The sequence below is a fragment of the Arachis ipaensis genome, chromosome B07 (assembly GCF_000816755.2).
Source record: "Arachis ipaensis cultivar K30076 chromosome B07, Araip1.1, whole genome shotgun sequence".
Taxonomy (NCBI): domain Eukaryota; kingdom Viridiplantae; phylum Streptophyta; class Magnoliopsida; order Fabales; family Fabaceae; genus Arachis; species Arachis ipaensis.
In genome coordinates this window covers 115,047,524-115,058,441 of record NC_029791.2, presented here as the reverse complement: position 1 = coordinate 115,058,441, position 10,918 = coordinate 115,047,524, and the positions used below count along the sequence as shown (strand labels likewise).

General features: G+C 29.8%; 1 protein-coding gene across 2 annotated transcripts in view; it reads left to right on the top strand.

Annotated features, from left to right (window-relative positions):
- Positions 8,082–10,918, top strand: part of LOC107605940 (polypyrimidine tract-binding protein homolog 2) — a 4,677-nt gene continuing 1,840 nt past the window's right edge. Inside the window, exons 1-5 of one of the 2 annotated variants that reach the window (XM_016307894.2) lie at positions 8,082–8,321; positions 8,771–8,985; positions 9,093–9,302; positions 10,369–10,431; positions 10,508–10,583. In XM_016307894.2, coding sequence (XP_016163380.1) covers positions 8,800–8,985; positions 9,093–9,302; positions 10,369–10,431; positions 10,508–10,583 — 535 coding nt within the window. In that variant the 5' untranslated portion in view covers positions 8,082–8,321; positions 8,771–8,799. Of the gene's footprint in view, positions 8,322–8,731; positions 8,986–9,092; positions 9,303–10,368; positions 10,432–10,507; positions 10,584–10,918 lie in introns of both variants that reach the window. The other variant, XM_016307893.2, reaches the window with a different exon arrangement.

Here is a 10,918-nt window from a genome sequence, read left to right as displayed (position 1 = left end):
TTTGCTAGCACCAAGAATATAATAATAGTATGATAATTGAGAATATTATATGAGATTTGAGAATAATTAGTTATTCTATTTCTAAATTTAGATGAGATCCTAACTGATTCTGTTTCAAATTAAGTTATGATATGATTCATAAATTTGAAATATTCAAGTTTAAAATAACAAGATATGATTTAAATTTGAATTGAGAATCAAAATTTAAAATCAGTAACAAATCTCATACTATATATATGTATGCCAAGAGTAGAGGAATAAAAAAGAGACGAGAATAAAACACAAGGGTTTTATTCCTTTACCTCTACACACATAAATGTATGTGAGTCTGATTCTTGGAGAAGAATTTAATGGCGTGCAAAGAGTTGCAAGAGGTTTCTCAATTTAGATCAGATGTCCATTGGTCAAGGAGTTGACAGCAAATGTTGGTCTCGGTGTGGATACGCATAGCGCTTTCGTACCATCGAAGGAGAAAGTGATTTTTACTAAAGCGTCTAAAGGTATTTAGATCTGATCTATATATTAAATTATTGGAATAAAATTTAAGCACAAAATAGATCTTTAGGATTACTTTATTTTCTTCCGCTGCGTGTGTTATGAACACATAGTAATCCTACAGTGGTATCAGAGCTTTGGCTTTTTGTGTTTAAATTTTATTCCTATTTTCTTAAAATTTGTGAATTAATAGGACTAATTTTAAAAAAAAATTTTAAACATGTGATGTAGTTATTTTCATTGAGATGATTTTTTAATAAATTAATAGTTAATTTATTTGAAGTTTGATTATTTAATTGTGATTAAATTATCATTCTTTTAATATAAAAGTTATATTTATAATCAAATATTTTGTTTGATTTTATTTATATATTAAATTTTATTGTGATTTTGATCACAATAAAAGGAATAAGATGCAAAATATATTTTATTTATTTCTTATATATATAAGTGTATATATAAAGGTCAATTTTGATTTGATAATTTTTTAAGGCTAAATGTTAGTACATGAAAAATCAAATTTTGATTTGATTGATGTGTTTTGAACACTATAATTTTAGAAATTAGTTTTCTAATATTCTTGATTATAAAGAGCGGCCTGACAACCAGGAGTTTTATTTCAAGATAATAATCAGTATATACATTTGATGTATTAAGGATTAAATTTTATATTTTTTCCTAGACAACCTGGGAGTATAAAAATTTAATCCAATAATACTGGTAGAAATTCTCTAATAATAGAGATAAGTCCTAAAAGTTAGGATATTGTCAAAAATAAATTTATCTCTTGTTTACAAGGAGCAACCTGACAACCAGGAAACTTGTACTCAAAGATAGAATTTATTTATGCATATGATGATGTATAAGAAGAATTAATTTTATACTTGAACTTAGACAACCTAGGGGTATAAAATATAATTCAGTTAAATAATTGATTGACAACCAGATAATTATTTAGGATTATAATTGTATGTAATACAATTTAATCATATTTATTTGGAATAGGTATGAGTAACAACTTGACAACCAAAGTACTCATTCACGATTCTAAATAATTTTGTCATAAATATAGATTTCTTATTTACTTTCATATTTTAAATTTTTAAATATGTCCATCTTTCATATGGCATACTTGAAAGTAATAAATTGGCTATACATTGAGAATTGTTCTTATGTATGAAAGGGTTATCATGGACATGATAATTCTATTGAAATAATATTGTCCAATAAAATTAGTGATGGAATAGTGTGAAGTATCTAAAATATTATTTTACTATAATATGGGTTATTTTGACAACCATGAATTCTAATTTCAAAGACAACCTACTATTTATTATTGAACATATTGAAAAGATGTATGGTGCCCAAAATAAGATAGTATGACTATCAAAGATTTTATTTAAACTAGTGGGAGTATTGGACAATATATTTTGAATTAAACAACTTTAGAAGTTGGAATGCCATTAACCAAATGACTTTAGCGAGAATTGTTCTTGCAAGCATTTTTACAGATTTATTTTGTTACAAATAATTTATAAATGGCCTTAATATGATTAAAGTTTGTGATCTTTTTAGAAAAATTCAACATGAGCATTGAGGATGCGAATCAAAATTGCTCTTAAGGGTTGGTTTGACTAATAATAAAAATATGGAGTATTTTTTATAAGAGTTTTAAAGTAAAATCTCTAATATCTAATTGATATTCTATTAAATAGAGAATGAGATTCTCTCCGTGCATAAATACTAGTACTCTATGTACTCCATCATGTTTAAGAAACATGAAATTTGATTTAGTTGAATATCACTATTTGTTAAATATTTATACTACATTTTAGAAACATGTCTAAATTAACAAATTTCTCATTAAATCAATTTTTTACTCATATGAGATATGGAAAAGGCATAAGCTGAAACTCAAAAATATTAGAGTTTGGAGATGTCTTATATGTGTTAAGAGATTGCACAACAATAGAATTGATATTAGGTCCAATAAATGAGATTTATTGGTTACCCTAAAGAAATAATAAAATTATTTTTATCACTCTTCTTATGACAAAGTGTCTGTGATAAGAGGTTAAACTCCTTTTTAAAAAAGGGATTCCATCTTAAAGAAAGAGTGGAAGTACAATTACTTTTATTAGAATTGTATACCACTCAATAGAGGATATACTTTCTCTTCAAAGTATAAAAAGTTTGATCGTCAAACTAACTTTTTGAAAAAATAGCCTATTTGTATAATGATACAATTCTATAAAGATAGATCTAATGGTTACTTAGATTTTTTATAATCATGTTCAATAAGGATTGTCCTTAAAATACAATTATGCACTATTGTAGTGGGAGATTTCATGTTTTAAGAAAACGTGATATTTATTATGCACTAGATATATTTTACAAAAGGTCAAGCAAACATGCTCAAGAGCAAATGTGTTTAAGGTCAAAAGAGTTTTGATAAACACAGATGTGCATTAAAAAATTATACACATGATTGATTGATTCTAGTGCAAGTGGGAGATTATTGTGATAATAGTATGTCCAAGATCCAATCCATCATGATTGGCTCTCGTGCAAGTGGGAGATTGTTGGGAATAAGTAGTATGACCACAATCCAATCAATCACATGTCAAATAAGTCAAATAATTTATTATATTAAAATGTTAATATAATAACGTCCTTGATTAAATTTAGAGATTTATCATTGTGATAGTGATCACAATATTGAGAGATGAATCTTTTATAATTTAATTTAAATTGTTCTTGGTCATATGATTATTAAAAAGGACATTAATAATTCGGAAAGATCAATATATATATAATGGTCTTCATTGGATGAAGATTAATAGATCTCATTTATTAAATTATATATATAGATGGTGCATATAGAGATATGACTATTGAACTGACTCATTTTGAGAATTTCTAATGGTTATAATTACCGTATATTTGTCAATAGGATATTTTCAAGATGAACACAGTAATAGAGTTTCCTTTGACCTGCGACTGTCATAGTAATTAACAATGTATTTATTATACTTTGATTCCGGACACCTAATACCCTAGGGTGCTAGTTGAATAGATATTGGGTATGATTTAAATACTTGTAGAATTAATGATTAGTCAATAAGGAATCCGTCAACTCTCGGTAAAGAGTTTGAGCTCTATGATTATAATGACTGAAATGAATAAAACCTTGGGCAAGGGGATTGAATGAATGAAGAAATGAGTTTCTTAGGTCATTCACAGTTCATTATAATAATGGTAACAAGTTAGAGTTTGACAATTAAATCATACTCTAAAGGTTAACTAAGAGCTGGAAAGATGGAAGGAATTATATTTTGTTCTTCTAAGGTTCTTAGTAAAAATATGTTACTTCGTACTATCGGGTCGTTGAGGAGTGTTGCTAGACGCCAACTTTGATTAGTAAATTTAGTATGACTAATTTACTACCCGCTTAGTATTGAACCTATGGGGTCACACACTAACGAGCGTTCTAATCTTTGCTGTAGAATTATTTAATTATTAATTTGATTTGATCAAATAAATAATTATATTAATTCAAATGGAATATTATTATATTTTTTGCTAGCACCAAGAATATAATAATAATATGATAATTGAGAATATTATATGAGATTTGAGAATAATTAGTTATTCTATTTCTAAACTTGAATTCTAAATTTGGATGAGATCCTAACTGATTCTGTTTTAAATTGAGTTATGATATGATTCATAAATTTGAAATATTCAAGTTTAAAATAACAAGATATGATTTAAATTTGAATTGAGAATCAAAATTTAAAATCAGTAACAAATCTCATACTATATATATGTATGCCAAGAGTAGAGGAATAAAAAAGAGACGAGAATAAAACACAAGGGTTTTATTCCTTTACCTCTACACACATAAATGTATGTGAGCCTGATTCTTGAAGAAGAATTTAATGGCGTGCAAAGAGTTGCAAGAGGTTTCTCAATTTAGATCAGATGTCCATTGGTCAAGGAGTTGACAGCAAAGGTTGGTCTCGGTGTGGATACGCATAGCGCCTTCGTACCATCGAAGGAGAAAGTGATTTTTACTAAAGCGTCTAAAGGTATTTAGATCTGATCTATATATTAAATTATTGGAATAAAATTTAAGCACAAAATAGATCTTTAGGATTACTTTATTTTCTTCCGCTGCATGTGTTATGAACACATAGTAATCCTACAGCTTTCTTATGGGATTTTTTTATTTTAAATAAAAAAATTCATTCTTTCCAATTTGAGTGATAGTAGAAGAAATTATGTTTTTATACATTATATTTCAAGGTGTATTCTATGGTGTATATCTATCTTTGTCTAACTTACAAAAAGAAGATAAAAATTAATATTTAAATTAAAAAATATAAAAGTAAATAATTTTTTAATATTTAAAATTTACTATACAAAATAAGTTCGATAATTTCGACACCAAAGTTATAGGTACCATAGAATTTGCCATATTTCAATGATGTACACAGTCTAACCGCTTGAGTTATCTACTTATCTGTGAAATTAAAGAACAATGTAAAGAGTGAGCGAAACTAAAAATATAGTTCTTGAAAATAGTAGAAATTATGCAGTGTAGCGCTTTATTCATATTACGTTCTCTTTCTCAATTTCACTGGCAGTGGTTGTGAAACTAAGGGAGAGAATATACGTTTTTAATTTTAGGAAAAGGAAAAGTATATCGAACCAACTAATAATCAGCCAATAATGAAACAACATAATTAATTATAATTAGTTTTAATTTATTTTTTAAATTATTGTTGACCACGTTCAAAACATGAGGAAAGATACGTTAGTAATAGGAGAGAATCACGGAACAGATGCTTTGATCATTAATTAGTTAGTTCCATATAATTAATTATGTTTTATCAATGCATAACACATAAAACATAAAAATCATATAAAAAACTATCCAATTTACAAGAAAAAGAAACATCCGTGTGCCTATCAGTAACAACATCCGGTTAAAGTTACCTGTGTCTCTGGTTTATCAATTGACTGATTCTTGGCTTATATAGAGTTGGTTCCCTAACATTATTGTAAAATATTAAGGAGTCAAAACTTTTTCATCAACATTGGCTAATACTTTACCAATACCTTATTTTTATACTATTAGAATTTAAATTTTAGAGTTTAAAAAATTAGAATTTAGTATTTTTTTTGTTTTAATAAAGATAGAGAGATTCGAATCTGCGATCTTTTAAATAAGTATGAGAAAACTATGTCATTTGAGTTATAACTCATTAGTTAAAATTTAGTATTTAGAATTTAAAATATTAGTTAAATATTAATTAAAAGGATTAATCTCTACATACAAGTGATTTGTGGTTACAAGCTTTACAAGTTGAAGAGAACAAACCCCCTAAACGCGCTGCTTATGTTACGTGCCTCTTTAACAGACTTTTAAATCAATTCAAATCAATTAACACGTGAATATATAATTTCCATTTTTCAAAAGATTTCGTTTTCTTTTTCGAGTTTCTTGCCAAATTTGTTCGATCTCCTTCGTGCGTTCTCTCTTTGCCTTCGATCTCCTTTTGTTTTTTTCGATTTTTATGATTTCTGAAATCAAGCTTTGAAATTGTTTTGAAGATGATGGAACTTCAGAAATACACCCGAACGATTACAGAAATATACCCAAAAGATTTAATAAATACACCCAATATCAGGGGGAGATAGTATATTTCTTCTTGAAATCTTTTAATGTTTTGCTGGTTAAAACAGTACCTTGAATAACGTTTCTTCGTTTTTCTAGTGATTTTTTATGAAAATTTGTATCTTTTTTTCTTGATTTCTTCTACTCTTCACAGAATCGTTGTTTGTTTTGAATGTCACTTGAATCTTGACGGTTTGCGTTTTGATTGAGGAAGAAGAGGAAGTGTGCGGCAGAATGAACGTGTTGTAAGCGCGTGCGTTGGACGCTCAATTTAAAAGAGTGGTGCGCGTGTTTTTTTTTTGGACTTGGGCCAACTTGTATAGCTTGTAAGTTGTAAGCCAAAAAGACTTGTATATGTGACAGATCTCTAATTAAAAAAAAAAAAATTTGTTGGTCATGCAACATTCTTAATTTTATTATCTACAAAATTGAGATATAAGACATACAAATTACAAATGTAATTTTTTCTACTCTCATTTAAACAGAAAATATACAAATTTTATTTAAAAGAAAAATATAAAGCTTTTATTGGTAATTTCTCTAAACACGTCTCTCTAAATTTGGGTCACTTTCTTGTTGGAACATGTGAGTATCTACAACCAAGTTGAATTGGTAGTTAATTTACTAGTTTATTTAAATAAATATTAAGAATTCGAATTTTGCCTTATATATAATAATTTATTGACTAACGGTTCTTAAATAAAACTCAAATCTGCCACAAATTAATTCTTCGTTCCGAAAATTAAAAAATACNNCTATGGAGAAAAAAAAATATTTTTTTTATTTTTAATATTGGATTAATAAAAATATTTTTTTGAATTATGAATTTTTTTTTTAAATGTGAGATAATTTAATTTAAGGAGTAGAACTTGAACCGTCCGATTTTTGCACTCGGACCCTCCAATTTGTATACCCAACATTTTTTAAACAAAAATTGAAAGATCTTATTTGTATACCTCGGACAGTTTTAAAAAACAAAAAATAATTCTATGTTAAAGTACACTCATTTTTGTTTAGGGGTGCACATGACCCGACCCGATTCGAAGGCCCGACCCGATCCCGAACGCTTTAGGGACTAATTTGGTGTGATTTCATCGGGTTTAGAGTCAGATACGGGTCTCAAAAATAGACCCGGTCATTATTTCAGGTCGGGTCCGGGTCATAGCTCAGGTCACTCGAAGTCGGCCCGGTGGCCCGGTCATCATACACAATTAATATTTTGTGTTATTAGTGATGGATCATAACTATTATTCTTATGTGGAATTTAAGTAGTGTAAACCTTAATATTTTGTGTTATTAGTCATTATAAGACTATAAGTTAATGTTTTATGTTTAGAATGCATAAAACTTTAGACTAATACATAAGATTGTGTTATTTGTATTGATTTAAATATTTGGTATTATTAGACAATATTAGTATTGATTGTGATTATGCTTTAGTATTGATTGTGGTTATGCTTTAATTTTGAAGAAGGGTTGGTTCTTGTTATATTTTTCTAAGTGAATTTTACCATGTTAACTAATGGTTGGAGTCTTGAAAATTTGGATATTTTTACATGCTAGCTTACAAGAAGGTATCAACGTAATGTAATGTTAACGCCCAGTTTTCACCTGGTATAATTGTGGTCCGAAAGTGTATTGGTTTCATCAGATTTAAGGCCGAGTTCGGATCTAATAAATAGACTCGATGTATATTTCAGATCGAATCTGAATTACATCAAACCCAGCTTCACCCGGCCATGTGCACCCCTATTTTCTTCTATATCTAAATTTTTTAGCCAAAAAAAATTCTCTAAACTAAACATCTAAGAAAATAAATAAATAAATAAGCAGAGAAAGTGGAAGCACAGTCACGTCCGTTAGGTTTTTTATATATTACTTGAGCGTCCAATTGTGTTGTCATAATCGCTTATCATCTTGGCTTCTGTAACCAAAAGGATTATTGGCGCTATCAAAAACCATAGACGGCGATAACGGACAAAATAAATCTCATTATTTTCTTCTCCCCTTGTATTTTTCTCCTCTTTTTTTTTCTTCTTCTTTTTTAATTTTATTTTCCATCTCTTTCTTTGAAAACCCTAATCCCGTGAGCTTGTGTGGGGAAATCGGATAACGCAATTCTCTTTTCCGAATTTTGTCTCAGGTAACGCAATTTCCTTTCCCTAATTCTTTCGTGGCTTCTTATGCTTTTATTCCCGTGGATCTCAATTTAACCGCGCGCTGTCTGTAACAATTTACTCGATGGATTTTAGTATTGACTAGATTGTTTGCTACATATTAATCCGTTTTAGCAATTTTGTTTCTAGAATTTCAATTGCATCTGCACTTTGTTGTCGCACCAGAAAGTTTTTAGAATTTCAGCTGATTTTTGGGCATAATTTTATTTACTTATTTATACTTTTATTTTGTTTTTCCTTTTATCGAATAAATGGCATGAGGACATCTAGAAATTTTAAATGCACTGTGTTGAATTTTTCTTTCTTAGAATACATTTATGCGATGTACCGATGCATTTGGGATATCCGATGGTTGATTGTGTAATGGATTTTGCAGTCCCAGGGACTGCAACTATTTGTGGTTCCTTTTGAACAGGTTTAACTGTTTAGGGTTGTTGTCTTAAAATGGCATCGGTGTCTAGTCAGCCGCAGTTCCGTTACACTCAGCCGCCGTCAAAGGTGCTTCATTTGAGAAACTTGCCATGGGAGTGCACAGAGGAGGAACTTGTTGAACTTGGAAAACCATTTGGGAAGGTTGTGAACACAAAATGCAACGTAGGAGCAAATCGAAATCAAGCGTTCATTGAATTTGTGAGTGGGTTTTGTGTTTTGATATTTTGTTTTTGCCTTCTCTCTATTTTGTTTTTCCCTTTTGTGTAAAATATCTGATTTTTGGTTGCAAATATCAATACCTCCAGGCAGATTTAAATCAAGCCATTGCAATGATATCGTACTATGCGTCATCTTCGGAGCCGGCTCAAGTACGAGGGAAAACTGTATATCTGCAATATTCAAATAGGCAAGAAATAGTGAATAACAAAACCGCTGCAGATGTTCCTGGGAATGTATTGTTGGTGACAATTGAGGGTGCGGATGCACGCCTAGTCAGCATTGATGTTTTGCACTTGGTATGAGATTGCATGTGCACTAGTTATATGCTAAAATTGTCATATCATGAGGATGTTGGTCATTTAGTTTTGTGATTAGGTTTTTCTTTGTCAGGATATATATGGAAAAATTGTTGACATGTATGTAAATGAATCAGCAGGCCCATGTCAAGGCAATATCTTTGATGGCAGCTTAGTGCTTTGGGAGAAATAGCGCTTGTGTGTTTGTCTCCTTTCTCCTTTCCTTAACACTACCTCTTTCTTCCCTATTTTCCTTCCCTCAACTCCTACCATTCTTATAGTTTAGGATGTTGCCATTTTTAAAAATTTGTGCATTTGTGCTTCATTTTCATATCATCTACGGCAGCATTTTGCTTGTGACATATCTAGATTTTTTCCTTGCCAGATTATGTTGTATTAATTTTATTTTTGTTCCAAGTTCCAACTATGTTTGGTTGTGCCTTGGATTTTGCAAGTGCAGACTAAATGTTCCTTTTAATCTGGGGAATTAAATTTCTGGTTTTTTGCATGAGTCGGAGTTCAATAGGTGATTTATTTCACAAATTCTTTGTTTGAATATTGAATCAACTATTCAAGTATATAAGTGAATTATATTGCTACCATTCAACACTTTTTAATAAAACAATTACCTAAAATGAGTGACTAGGCTAACCCCCTTAGAGCTTTAGAGAAATCTCTGGCTAGGCATTGTTTAGTTTCTTGATTTTCAATTTATTCTGGTCCTTGCTCACAATCTTCTATTTCTTCTGATGTTGACTTAAGCAACTAAAGCAGTACTTTATTAACATTTTGAGACATTTATTGACTTGAATTTGAATAGTGTTATATTAATCCAATCTTTGTTTTGTCCATTATTCTTACTCCCTCTACAAAAAGTGATGTTTTTTCTTTCAAGTAAGAGATGAATTGCTTTTCTTTCATCCGAAATTCTAGGTTTCTGAGTGTTCCCAGTTTTCCACAATATAGCTTAGAAGGCACCAGACATTCTTCATTTTATGTTCAACTAGTTAGTTCCATCTTATTAAATAAGTAAATATTGTACTGAATTTATTATTCACTTATGCAGGTATTTTCAGCCTTTGGGTTTGTGCATAAGATTACTACCTTTGAGAAGACAGCAGGATTCCAGGTTTAACCATATCCTATCCCTATTTATTGTCATTTTTTAATCCTATGAACGCATTCTTATTTCTACAACTTGTCAGGCCCTGGTGCAATTCTCAGATGCAGAGACTGCCACATCTGCTAAGGATGCTTTGGATGGAAGAATAATTCCTAGGTGACTTTTGTGTTACTTGTTTGACATGATATTTAGTTCAACTGTTGTATTTCCACACACTGGCACTTCTTTTGTAATTACTTTGCTATGTAGGTTCAGACTTTGCTGTTGCGCTTCTTCATAATCATATTAATTGTGCCTACCTAAGTAATTGCAGCTAGATAAATCTTGTGCTAACTATGAGTTGGGCTGCCAATCTTAAACGTCAATTAGTTATTAGATCTTGTAAATTGTGATTACTCAAAACTTTGTTCTCTATTCTTTCTGACGATTGGTGTTTATCCTCTCTCTCTCTCTCTCTCTCTCTCTCTCTCTCTCTCTCTCTCTCTCTCTCTCT